The 14,964-nt window shown below is 39.8% G+C and overlaps 1 protein-coding gene across 1 annotated transcript in view; it reads left to right on the top strand.

The window, feature by feature from the left end:
• The window catches only part of LOC124115042 (calexcitin-2-like), a 69,046-nt gene that overhangs the window by 47,662 nt on the left and 6,420 nt on the right, over window positions 1–14,964 (top strand). The window contains exons 2-4 of the mRNA XM_046475847.2: window positions 3,532–3,584; window positions 8,840–8,950; window positions 11,976–12,108. Coding sequence (XP_046331803.2) covers window positions 3,532–3,584; window positions 8,840–8,950; window positions 11,976–12,108 — 297 coding nt within the window. The remainder of the gene's footprint in view (window positions 1–3,531; window positions 3,585–8,839; window positions 8,951–11,975; window positions 12,109–14,964) is intronic.

Genomic DNA, 14,964 nt, shown 5'->3' with positions numbered 1-14,964 from the left:
TAACGGGATCGGGTGGTCAGGCTCGCTGATACATGTCATCGTATCCTAATTGCGTACATCGATGCTCATGATGCCAATCACTGCCTTGTCTGGTCCAGACTCGATTATTTAAAGACGCCGCCATATAGTTGGATTATTACTGAGTGTGATTTTAAACAACAAATAAAAATGAAACACAATTCTCAAGACAAAGTAGGAAAATGGGTTCAAACAGAATGTAGCACTTTGAGATTGCTTAGAAACTTTGTATTTGGTTCATATTACATCATACTATAAATGACACTTCACACGAGTGTCGTTTTTCTTGAACCTAGTTCCCTCTTGAACATAGCAAACTACATTTGTCAATTCCCCTATGTATGTGTAATCCATAAGTTAGTGAATGAAAACACACAGAATTGATCCAAAGTGCGGAGTGTGTATCAAAAAAACATTTGATCATTGATGGGTTTTGGTCTGATTGTATCACGTATAATGACTGCATATAGACATATTCTCTAAAAATTACATTTTCTAATAACCAGAAAAAGGCAATATCAAACCTTTATATTAGGCTTTAAAAACATAATTGGAATCGTTATGTTCAAAATGGCACAGCTGGACAATTACGAACAGAAGCATCTTTCATGTCTGTCGTTTTATTACAACTTTCCAAACAGTCGTTCGATTCCCCTTATTATAGCACCAGCAGCTCACCATACACTTCCCCAAGCTCCAGTTGCAGCCTAAGGTTATACTTGAGATAACTACCGATAATTGACATGTGATTGGAGATATTCAATACTACGGAATCGCCTACAGGCAATGCTGTCTGGGGACTGGCAGGATCGAAGATAATGACTGTTTTGAAGGGATAAAGCGTCTCTTTTCTATAACATGACAGAGGAGAATACGCCCGAAAACGATATATATTAAATGGGCGTGTTGAAGTGACGAGCTGTTAGCTTGCTTTATGTGAATCCTTCAGTATTCCAAAGCACCATTTTAACCTGAGACAACCATTATCGTCCAGAACAAGAGTTGTTTGCAGAAACCTTGCCCTGTTTATTTATTCAATATAAACACAATCTATAAGCGTAATGTTACAACTGGCGTTGTGTTCTAACAAAAGATAGACATTATACAATTTGCAGTTTAAAACTAACGTGCGTGTTTAAGAATACACTTGGTGTACAAGCCATTAAAGGCACGTTATGTGGACGTAAATGCCTTGGGGAGTTTCATTCTTGTTACATGTGAACTTCAGAGGGTCTTATCAAGGTCTGATGTTGTCATACGTTTGCCTTGTTTTATCTGGTGGTCTTTGAATAGGGATTGTTATGTCAGCGCGAGTGTCATACTGGTTTTATACAACGAGTGTTAGAAATGGGCATGTGCTAAATATACTGAGGAGCAAAAGAAACTATACATATCAGTTGATTGTATCATATGTTTCATTTTCAATTGTCAGTATCTTAAGTTAGCGATATGATATAAAAAACTAAACTGTACTGACGTTCAGTCAACATATATATATCATATTATATTTTAATTTGATTTGAACCTTAACATTTGTTTTAAAAAAATACAAAACTGATATATCATCTTCAAAATAAATAAACAAAGGTCACAAGTTTACATTTCCAACATGGTAGAGGTGATGTGTTTGCAAATCAATTCTTTCCCCAGTCTTCACTGAAACTTATTGTTGATAACATTCGCACGGAACTGTACATTAGGGCGATCTGAGGTATCGGGGAGCATGGCTAGACTTGTCCTCTTTGTCCAGAATGGCGACTTTGGCGTGCCAGAAACCTACGGTCTTGGGTTCGAATCCCAGAATCGCCCAGTCCGTATTTTGTTTTTGCTTTCACCACTATACCCGTTCAGCAAAGTGGTAATATCTAATATCTGCATCACTTTGGGCTTTTTTTCCACATCACACAGAAACGACGTGATATAACTGAAACACTGTTCAAAGCGGCTTTCTGAAATCAAACTCACTCACTAATGCTTACAAAACGTTTTTTGAAAAAATGTCAATAAAAAAATGTATTAAAAATGTTAGCATGCACCCTTGATATAGTCATTAGTTCAATTTAGAATACATTTGTTCCGTATTAATTCGTTATATAGAAAACATATCATTGGGTGTGTGGGTGGGTGTGGGTGTGTGTGTGTGTGGGAGGGGGGGGGGGGGGGGGGTGGAGGGGGGGCAATATCATGTTTGTCTTATCGAATGACATGGCAAAATTGATGCATGTATGAGTTGCAGTAGGGGCATGGCCGGTCCAGTCGTCTTAGGCGCCGCACTTTGCTGTGAATAGGTGCGACCCTTGGCCGGGCCAGAAACCGAGGTTCGTGGGTTCTAGTTCCAGTTTTAACTGGAATACTTCACTCACTCTCTGACTGACTTTACCTAGTCATCACGAGATGAGGTAACCATGAAAATAGTGTGATTAACAAGAAATGACAAATATTATGTTAATTCTGTATTTCCGGTGTGACCTTCGCGATCTCATGTGTACTCTGAAAACCAGGATATCGCCGACGTAGACTGAATCTAGTTCCAGTTGTTGCCTTTGAGGTTTTTTTGGGAGAGAGAAAGAGAGAGAGGGAGAGGGAAAGAGAACATTTTGATATCAAATATTAACATGAGACGACAACAGTTGAAGTCTCCAAAGCTTGCCGTGGAGTTTCTAATTTTTAAACGACCAGTGTTGATATATGTAATGACAAAAGACACGAGGGTGAGGTTCTATTTATCATCCAAAATCGTTCTTCCTACTTTTCAATTTGTAAACCGTAATAACCAGTGTCTTTTTTGGCATAACGTAAAGCTCACAAGCTTCGCTGGCAATCTGCTATTAGAGGGCGCTAGTCCTTTTTCCAGGCTTCGGTTGCTGTGTAGTGATGTCATTTGATTGTGACGTCATCTGTTACATTTCTCTGAAAAGCATTTTGATGCAGTTAATTGTAGTATTATCTTATTTGGAAACATGGTATAACTACAGTAAACTACGGTTATAACGAACTTAAAGGGGCCTCTAAATTTAGTTCGTTATAAGCGTGTTCGTTATAAACGTAGTTTACTGTTTTACGTATATACCCATAACATTGTTTGACAGGCATTACTTAGAAGTTGACGGATGACAAGGTAGACACAATTTTCGGTATAGATCCTCACACCGTTGTCAAGCAAGTCTTGCTTGACAACGGTATAAGGATCTATACCGAAACGTCGCTTTTTACAGCATTAAAGAAGCTGCTTTCCATAAATTTTGTCTACCTTGAATACACCCATGTTTGATGGTGGCTAAAATATACCAAACAGGAAATGGTTATTCGGTGGTGACGTATTTGAGACGGGTATCATAGTTGTGTATAGGCGACTGGTTCAGTTTTGTAACGTTTTGATAACATTAATTTTGTAATTTTAGATCCAATTTTCAAGTGTATGCTTTCCGTGGTCCTGCAGTGTATGTCGCCGCTAGTCACATTATATAGGTCATACCTGTGTTTACCTGATGTCAACAATGTGTTCTCTTTCAGACACTAACAAAGATGGCGTCATCGAGAAAGAAGACTTCGAACAGGCTATAAACGTGAGCATTGTTTCTTATAGCAACATATAACATTTACTTAAGTAATCATGTGATTCATATCGTAAACGTGTTGCTATATATCTCTCAACCTTGTGAATAGAATTAATTTACCCCACCCCACAATGCGCCACCTCCTTCACCCAACACGCACGCACACACACACACACACACACACACACACACACACACACACGACACTAACACACACGCGCGCGCGCACACACGCACGCACACGCACACACACGATACACACACAAACGCACACGACACTAACACGCGCGCGCGCACACATACACACACTCGGACACACACGCCACACACTCACACACTAACACACCACACACACACACACACACATACCTAAGTGTGTATGTGTTTGTATGTATGTGTGTGTGTTGGTGTGTATATGTGTGTTGGTGTGTATGTGTGTATGTATGTGTGTGTGTATACTGATGAGGGCATAGTATCGGAGATAAATATAATTTGGTTTCTTAGTTAGTCACTATTCTTTTCATTGGAAACGGACACTGCTGACGGACACTCACCCAGTTGTGTGTATTTGTTCGCCATATCGGTGTGCATGTTTCTCGAAATCGACTTGATATAACCTTATCTTTAAAAAGAACAATATCTGTAGCAGCGAACCTCAGTCTAGACTTTGAGTGAGGGAAAATTGCTTAACGCCACATAAGCAATAGTCAGGATACAGACGAGACCCGGAGTGACGAGTCATGACATTGGAATAAGACTTTTCATGCTTCTTCTTCTTCTTCTTCTTCTTCTTCTTCTTCTTCTACTAGTATTAAAAAAATACCACGAACACTAAATGCCTCTTCATTTCCGATCTTCAAAATAGAGCAGAAAGAACAGAGCTTTATTTGCTTTCCCGGCGATATACTGTGTATCTGAAGTACAAATGCATGACCAAAACAAAGAGGGTTTGCAATAAGGATTTAACACATTTGATGAGGATATTACAAAATGTACATTGCAAGAGAAATTGAAAAACTAACATATTCGGTGCACCTAAATAACATAAAGGTAGTTATATCTTTCGTTCTGAGTTAAAATATTGATACTCAGAAATGTAATGATATTCATCTCCAGTATCAGATCGATGACACAGAGTACATCAGCGCTCTGGTAGGGGTAATTTATGTCATCTCCCGACTTCAATTGGTAAGCGGTGGCAGAAAGTCCTGCAAGAGGGTAAGTGTAAACCCAAATGTAGAGGCAGTTTAGAGATACAGTTTTCAAGTTTGAGTTCGTTTTGGAATATACGTAATAAGCACCATTGAGGAATTCGAAATATCCGCCTCCCAGTGTTGACGACTGATGTCATATAGATTTGTTGATACGACATATTTGGACCAGGGAGAAGAAATGAAGTGTTGCTTTAGCCATACATAAGATAATCCAGAATTATTTAAAAGGGAATGTATACATGATAACCGGGTTCGATCCCCAGCCGCGTCATACCAAAGGACGTCAAAAGATAGTACTTGTTGTTGCCCTGCCTGGCGTTGGGCATTAAGGGGCTAAAACAAGGACTGGTCGGCTCGGAGTCAGTATACTGTCTCTGAGTGGGGTATTCATGTTAAACTGCGTCATGGTATCTCAGTAGGCTGGCACTATAAATCGGTATCAGTCCGGACTAGTACAAACAGCGCCACCCACACACAGACACACACACACACACAGACACAAACACACACACGTGTATGCACGTCACTGTATAAGTGCAATAACCTTGGACGCTACGGTAAACCCCATTTCACATCACCTCCTGCGATGTCGGTTGGGCAGTCAGCTACAGCTCCACAAACACAAGTCTTCATTAATTCCTGTTATTAAATGGAAGTAACCTAAACCCAGACAACGGAATCATATTCCACTGGATTCATACAAAGACGACTGACAATGTGATGAAGGGACTCTACCCATCAAAATGCCCATCACAAACCAAATAGGAAAAGGAACAGGAATGTTTGGTGGACCAGAACGACATTATTCTACACAATACATTCCACAGGAAACCAACAGATCCTATTATTTAGAAAGCCCTCAACCAAACACTCTCCATGACCATGTCAGTGGCAATTTATCAGTAATTCAGCCTCCAGTGAATATCGAACCAAGGCGAGAAGTTGGAAGTATAAAATTTGCTAATTCGGGTTTCTGACGTTACTTGAAGCAGTGCTTAATAGTTGGTTGCTACAGTGAAGGGAAATGAAATTTCTTCTTAATAAATGTTCTTACCATAATTTGTGGTCGACTGGTCGTTGCTGCAGCCGGTTAAGAGACATTGGACATGTGTGCTGTCTGGCGATGAGCTACTGGCAATAATTCTAAGGAAATGCAATACCACAGAGCGTTGTCTAGCCTGGTGCTGATATCCTCGATATATTGATAAATATTTACAGCAAATAATCGAAGACTGAAAAGGACGAAGTTAACGAAACGGTCCCTAATGTTAGCAAACATTGGACACAAATGGCACGTAAGCAAAAACACAAATTTGAAAAGGAAAATAAACATAAATTGTAAAATTCGCCCCAAAAGTAAAATATAAAATAAACACATATGACAGTAAAATACAAAAACGTGACCACACTTTACCATGATTATAAGACCTATCTGCTAGAGGCAGTCGATTGCACCACTCCAACTTTTTCGTAAGTATGTGTTTATGAATCACTATCAAATAAACCATACTCACTCACTCACATGCTCGTTTACGTGTTTTTTCCAGAATTGTGCTAGTTCATGTGTATTTGTCAGCTACGCTCATTCGCGTGTATTTGCCAAAGCTATGCTCGTTCACGTGTATTTGCCAGAGCAATGCTCGTTCACTTGTATTCGCCAGAGCTATGCTCGTTCACGTGTATTGCCGAAGCTATGCTCGTTCACGTGTATTTGCCAGAGCAATGCTCGTTCACGTGTATTTGCCAGAGCTATGCTCGTTCACGTGTATTCGCCAGAGCTATGCTCGTTCACGTTTATTTGCCAAAGCTATGCTCGTTCACGTGTATTTGCCAAAGCTATGCTCGTTCACGTGTATTTGCCAGAGCAATGCTCGTTCACGTGTATTTGCCAGAGCAATGCTCGTTCACGTGTATTTGCAAAAGCTATGATCGTTCACGTGTATTTGCCAGAGCAACGCTCGTTCACTTGTATTTGCCAAAGCTATGATCGTTCACGTGTATTTGTCAGAGCTATGCTCGTTCACGTGTATTTGCCAGAGCTATGCTCGTTCACGTGTATTTGCCAAAGCTATGCTCGTTCACGTGTATTTGCCAGAGCAATGCTCGTTCACGTGTATTTGCCAGAGCTATGCTCGTTCACGTGTATTTGCCAGAGCTTTGCTCGTTCACGTATATTTGCCAAAGCTATGCTCGTTCACGTGTATTTGCCAGAGCTATGCTCGTTCACGTGTATTTGCCAAAGCTATGCTCGTTCACGTGTATTTGCAAGAGCTATGCTCGTTCACGTGTATTTGCCAAAGCTATGCTCGTTCGCGTGTATTTGCCAAAGCTATGCTCGTTCACGTGTATTTGCAAAAGCTATGCTCGTTCACGTGTATTTGCCAGATCTATGCTTGTCCACGTGTATTTGTCAGAGCTATGCTCGTTCACGTGTATTTGCCAAAGCTATGCTCGTTTACGTGTATTTGCCAAAGCTATGCTCGTTTACGTGTATTTGCCAAAGCTATGCTCGTTCACGTGTATTTGCCAAAGCTATGCTCGTTCACGTGTATTTGCAAGAGCTATGCTCGTTCACGTGTATTTGCCAAAGCTATGCTCGTTCGCGTGTATTTGCCAAAGCTATGCTCGTTCACGTGTATTTGCCAGATCTATGCTCGTTCACTTGTATTTGTCAGAGCTATGCTCGTTTACGTGTATTTGCCAAAGCTATGCTCGTTTACGTGTATTTGCCAAAGCTATGCTCGTTCACGTGTATTTGCCAGAGCAATGCTCGTTCACTTGTATTCGCCAGAGCTATGCTCGTTCACGTGTATTTGCCAAAGCTATGCTCATTCACGTGTATTTGCCAGAGCAATGCTCGTTCACGTGTATTTGCCAGAGCTATGCTCGTTCACGTGTATTTGCAAAAGCTATGCTCGTTCACGTGTATTTGCCAGAGCAACGCTCGTTCACTTGTATTTGCAAAAGCTATGATCGTTCACGTGTATTTGTCAGAGCTATGCTCGTTCACGTGTATTTGCCAGAGCTATGCTCGTTCACGTGTATTTGCCAAAGCTATGCTCGTTCACGTGTATTTGCCAGAGCAATGCTCGTTCACTTGTATTTGCCAGAGCTATGCTCGTTCACGTGTATTTGCCAGAGCTTTGCTCGTTCACGTATATTTGCCAAAGCTATGCTCGTTCACGTGTATTTGCCAGAGCTATGCTCGTTCACGTGTATTTGCCAGAGCTATGCTCGTTCACGTGTATTTGCCAAAGCTATGCTCGTTCACGTGTATTTGCAAGAGCTATGCTCGTTCACGTGTATTTGCCAAAGCTATGCTCGTTCGCGTCTATTTGCCAAAGCTATGCTCGTTCACGTGTATTTGCCAAAGCTATGCTCGTTCACGTGTATTTGCCAGATCTATGCTCGTTTACGTGTATTTGTCAGAGCTATGCTCGTTCACGTGTATTTGCCAAAGCTATGCTCGTTTACGTGTATTTGCCAAAGCTATGCTCGTTTACGTGTATTTGCCAAAGCTATGCTCGTTCACGTGTATTTGCCAGAGCTATGCTCGTTCACGTGTATTTGCCAGAGCTATGCTCGTTCACGTGTTTTTGCCAGAGCTATGCTCGTTCACGTGTATTTGCCAGAGCTATGCTCGTTCACTTGTATTTGCCAAAGCTATGCTCGTTCACGTGTATTTGTCAGCTCTATGCTCGTTTACGTCAACTGTCCAGTGGTGGAAAACGTCCACGGTGCACGTCAGTGTTGGCTTTCCCCTACCACGGGTTAGTGAGTTTATTTAACGCTGCTTATTCCAGTTATGTGTGGCTGCGTGACGGGAAGGGACATCCAGACATGGTGCAAACATTTAATGTTTTATCATTCGTGACACCTAGAAACAAATATTGTCGAATTTGAGTGTATTCGAACCCACGGTCATAAATTCCCGGTGCGCCTAAGGGACGTAACTCTGCACATCCACCCTTGCCCCGTTGGTATGACTCCAAACTGTAAAAGCCGAGTCCAACCTGCTCACTCATTAATACGTTACATCTTCCCTTCCAGAACATCTGTAAGATCCACGGCTGGCCTAAAGGAGGTGACAATTATAATGAGGCTCAGGAAACGCTGTCCATGATATGGGAGGGACTTAAAGGTATCGCTGATGAAAACAAGGTGAGAACCTGTAGGCTTGAAGTGTCCTAGACGTAACCCTAATCTTCGCTTAGGATCTAAGTCAGCAATGGTTTGTGTATGTTTTTAAGAAATAAAGTTTGCTCAACCCCTTTGTACGGAAGCCTTTTAGGGCCATTTGTGTTTTATATTTTGTACTTGAAATTTCAAGATACTAAGTTGAAATTTCAAGTTATAATCTTAAAATTTCTACTTTTTATTTTTAAATATCAACTTTGTATGTTTCTGGAAATTTCAGCTTAGTATCTTGAAATTTCAGCTTAGTATCTTGACATTTCAAGTAGGTATCTTGAATTTTCAAGAAAAAAACCCAAATGTCCCTAAAAGGCTTCCGTTCCTTTGTGTAGTTTAATAAAGTATAGTTTTGCCCTGAACTATTCTAACTAAAGCACGATGACGCTTGCGTCCAAGTGCTTTGCTGTTATAATAGTCTTTTGTCCTGAGATACATAATTCCTATCGAACCAACGCCCACCTCGGATTTTGTGAAGGCTTAGGCACGGACACTATTTTTTTAATAATGTTTGGGACAAGTCTGCGGCATGAGGGATGGTTGACATCATCTGTCCATATTTCTTACAAGGTGATAACATTCAAATATTCGACGAGTTTAAAGAAACTTTCACCGATAACTGATTTGGATGCGCCATCTTGTATTGACAGTGATGAAAGAACGATGTTACCAAGGATACTTTAGATGACGAGGGAGGTTATTTGAACAGCGTCATGACGTCATCTAATTATGACGTAACTTAAAAAGTTTACGTGATCGCAGGATGAAGTGGCGAAGCATCTTAGAATAAAACTCCAATGTGCATTCTTCCTAAACATAGATCTAGATATATGGAAAAGTGAAAACATCAGTTTTCAAAACCGAAATAATCGTTTTTCTGCATATCATATATCAGTAGATATTAAACGTATATCATTAAAGATATAATAACGCATAGATCAGGATACAAACTTAGATATCATTATTGATATTAATATATGTAAAACAAATGTAAAGTACACAGTACAGGACATATAAACATGATACGATTGAAGTTAATAATCTACTAGGCATAAAATTACAAGGTAAGATAAAAAACAACACCATATCAGTAACTATAATAATATATGTACAATGCACAGTATTACAAATCAGCGTATGAAAAAAGTATTATTCAAGTTAAAATACATGCCTCTCAAAAGCAAAGTATTACCTATGTTAGGATATATGAAAAGGTTAGCACTATTGAACAAATCTATTTAAAAAGCATAGTAGTACACTGGGCGGGATATAAAAAAAGATAAAAAAAGATACACATATTCATATGAACACATCTGCAAAGTATATTATCACAAAGATCACCATAAGTTGAAATGATAATTATTGATATGAACGACGGTTACACAGATAAGGATACTTAGAGATAGTATTAATTTAAATCTATCTGAAGTACATGATGCCATAATGAGCATCGATGCACATAATTGGGATATGATGACATGCATCAACCAAATTAGCGAACCTGACCACCCGATCCCGTTAGTCGCCTCTTAAGACAAGCATGGTCGCCTTTTACGACAAGCATAGCTTGCCGAGGACCCATTCTACCCCGGATCGTCACGGGTCTCGGGATACATGAAAATGATAGTGGTACTGATACAAATATTAAGCATAGTAATACACAGGTCAGGAAAAATATTTACACAGTTGATTCATCCAGCTTGGAATTACCAGATGGACTGTTTTCAGCAGATAGTGCTCATGAGTATTAAAGGGCTTTGTCGATTTGATTTTAATCAAACGCACCAGCGAAGTAGTCTTATTTCTTCATCATATAAATCCAAACAATTGATACCTTCCCTGGTGTCTGGTCCGTCTATAAGTATTTACCACGGCTAAATGGCAAACGATGAAACGCTTCAGATTAGAACATATGATTTGACATCGATTTCCTCAAATAGATACAAAGATCACTGTACTGTTATAGCTGCTAGTTAAATAATTCAGAGGTTTGCCAAATGGAAGGCGACGACCAGATACATATGAACTCTGACATTAAGTCCCCATGTATTTCTCCTAGCCATGTAATGTATCAGGCCCGATTTGTAAAGCTCTTGGTTTATTGATAACGCATGAATGTCAAAGGATCTCTATCTTACCAGTGTGCCTTAATGTTCTTCAGAATGGGAATGTTCAGAGCTGATGGCATTGAGGGCAATTCACTCATCATGCTGTCATTAGTCTTAGTATCTTTAAGAGTTGCTTCCAGCAATTAACATTAAGTAGATCACATTGGGTGAGAGCTGAGTGAGTTATTGTAGATATTTCAGAAAGTCCATTTGATGAACTAGACTTCAACTTGCCTTAACCTTTGTTGGTGTAGGTGAGCATTGTCGTTTCATGGAGTCAAAAGTTAACTGCAGTTGGAATTCATGATAAACAATGATATTGTCTGATAAGGTAATTGGGTTTGTTCCATGCTGTATACCGTATACTTAATGTACCAAAATAAATGTTATCAAACTGTTCACCCTTTCTCGTGCAAAATTAATGATTTTAACGATAAAACACGCGTGCATGTTAATAGAGTAATCAATAAATTGAATAAATTTATCTACGTTTTATTTATTATTACGTTAGAGGGTGGATGAGAAAGATATGATAAACAAAATTTGCTGACAATTTAGGTAGGGAAAGTAACGTTATTACAAGAGACAAACAGGTAATTTGCACTCATTACCTTGTTCAGAAATACTTGTAAATTCGATTCAACATGCGCCAATATATTCTGTGAACGTACGAATTATCATTATGTTTCTTTTTTGGTTATGTTTTTATCTATTTGTATATATTTTGTTTCGTTTGCTACTAATCACTACAATTGCATGGTAAGTGAAGCAATTTAAATGTAATGAAATGTATTATGTCCACAGATATAAGAAAATATATGTTTATAAAATTTTTTTTTAAAAACCCGTACAAACACAATAACACACCTCTATCGTATATGTTGCAGGATGGTAAGGTGACGCAAGAGGAGTGGGTACAAATGTGGTCCGCCTGCGTTAGAGACGTCAGCTCGGGGAAAGGCTTTCCTCACTGGCAGAAGAAGTACATGGAATTCATGTTCAGAGTCAATGACACGTCAGGTCAGTTGCAACACCTTGTTTACCTCACAATACGTTGCCTACCTCACAATACGTTGCTTACCTCACAATACGTTGCTTACCTCACAATTCGATGCTTACCTCACAATTCGATGCTTGCCCCAAAATACGATGCTTACCTCACAATGCGTTGTTTACCCCAATACGCGATGCTCACCTAACAATACGATGCTTACCTCACAATACGATGCTTGCCTCACAATACGATGCTTACCTCACAATACGATGCTTACCTCACAATGCGATGCTTACCTCACAATACGTTGCTTACCTCACAATACGTTGCTTACCTCACAAGGAGAAGCTTATGTCACAAGAAGCTTACTTCACAATCATAGCAGATATTTTACGTCACAAGGAGAAGCTTACTTCACAATAAGATGTTTCCTTCAAATATGATGCGTTACTCACAATACGACGCTTACTTCACAATAAGACGCTTACTTCAAAATACGATGCTTACTTCACAATGCGATGCTTACTTCACAATAAACGCAAGCTTACTTCACAATCCGATGCTTACTTCACAATGCGATGCTTACTTCAGAAACCGACACTTACTTCACAATCCGATGTTTACTTCACAATACGATGCTTACTTTACAAACCGACGCTTACTTCACAAACCGACGCTTACTTAACAATCCGATGCTTACTTTACAATAAGACGTTAACTTCACAATCTGAGGCTAACTTCACAATACGATGCTAACTTTACAATACGACGTTTACTTCACAATAAACGCAAGCTTACTTCACAATCCAATGCTTACTTCACAATGCGATGCTTACTTCACAAACCGACGCTTACTTCACAATCCGATGTTTACTTTACAATCCTATGTTTACTTCACAATCCGACGTTTACTTCACAATAAACGCAAGCTTACTTAACAATCCGATGCTTACTTTACAATAAGACGTTTACTTCACATTCTGATGCTAACTTCACAATACGATGCTTACTTTACAATACGACGTTTACTTCACAATAAACGCAAGCTTACTTCACAATCCAATGCTTACTTCACAATCCGATGTTTACTTCACAATACGATGCTAACTTTACAATACGACGTTTACTTCACAATAAACGCAAGCTTACTTCACAATCCGATGCTTACTTCACAATCCGCTGCTCACTTCACAATACGACGCTTACTTCACAATAAACGCAAACTTACTTCACAATCCGACGCTTACTTCACAATAAACGCAAGCTTACTTCACAATCTGATGCTTACTTCACAATCCGACGCTTACTTCACATTGCGATGCTTACTTCACAATACTTTGCTTACTTCACTATCCGCTGCTTACTTCACAATGCGATGCTTATTCACAATGCGATGCTTACTTCACAATGCGATGCTTACTTCACAATCCGCTGCTTACTTCACAATCCGACGCTTACTTCACAATAAATGCAAGCTTACTTCACAATCCGATGCTTACTTCAAAATCCGATACTTTAAGTTCTTCACAATCCGACGCTTAATTCACAATAAACGCAAGCTTACTTCACAATCCGATGCTTACTTCACAATCCGATGCTTACTTCACAATCCGATGCTTACTTCACAATGCGATGCTTACTTCACAATCCGATGCTTGCTTCACAATGCGATGCTTACTTCACAATCCGACGCTTACTTTACAATACGACGTTTACTTCACAATAAACGCAAGCTTACTTCACAATCCGATGCTTACTTCACAATCCGATGCTTACTTCACAAACCAACGCTTATTTCATAATCCGATGTTTACTTCACAATCGGATGCTTACTTTACAATACGACGTTTACTTCACAATCTGACGCTTACTTCACAATTCGATGCTTACTTCACAATACGACGCTTTCTTCACACTACGATGCTGAACGAAATCAACGAAATCAACAGAACGTTGCTTTATTCACAACGCGACGCTAACGTCATGGCTCGATTCCACACATGGGTACAATTTGGGTAGCCCATTTCTGGTGTCCCCCGCCGTGATATTGCTGGAATAATGCTAAAAGCGGCGTCAAACTCACTCATTCTGAACAACTGTCTCATGTCCTCTTTCTTTCTGTGTGGACGCTAGGTAAAGGCATAAGATGCTTCATCGACATTAACTGTGCATTTATCGATGAAAACTATTTAGGTCTTAAAACAACCCTGTCATTCCAAGCTAATGACTTCAACCTTGATTCCCACAGACAACGTTGTAAATGGTAGGTCGGCGGATAGTTCAGTCAGAAGCATGGAGACAGATCGTTTCCCTGTCAGGCGCGGTATTAAAACATATCTGCAGTGTTGCGACCCTCGCCATCAAATCACCGGATGTTTTTGTAACGTTTCTATTGGACAGATATACACACGAGATTTTGCTACAAAATATATCCGTGACACAACTGCATGTTTTTGTTCAATGTCATGAAAAGCTAATATTTCCACGAGCGCTAGTGTTGTTGTTGTTTGTTTGTTGTTTAACGCCGCACTTGGCAATATCCCAGCTATATGACGGCGGTCTGTATGTAATCGAGTCTAGACCAGACAATCCAGAAATTGATATCATGAGGATCGAGCAAAGCAATTTGGAGAAGATGACTTGCATCAATCAAGTCGACGAGCCCGATCCCGTTAGTCGCATCTTACGACAAGCATAGTCGCTTTTTACGGCAAGGATGGCCGAAGATCTATTCTACCCCGGATCTTCGTGGGTTAGTGAGTGGTCTTAACGCCGCCTTGAACAGTACTGGAGAAGGACCAAAGTGATCCAGGTCTTAGACGATTACGACTTTGATAGATATATATTATCAATGCAAAAGAACAACCATTCTAGATCATCCA

This window comes from Haliotis rufescens, unplaced genomic scaffold (genome assembly GCF_023055435.1).
Source record: "Haliotis rufescens isolate VD_foot unplaced genomic scaffold, xgHalRufe1.0.p SCAF_33, whole genome shotgun sequence".
NCBI classification, from domain to species: Eukaryota; Metazoa; Mollusca; class Gastropoda; order Lepetellida; family Haliotidae; genus Haliotis; species Haliotis rufescens.
This window is presented reverse-complemented; position numbering and strand designations above follow the sequence as displayed.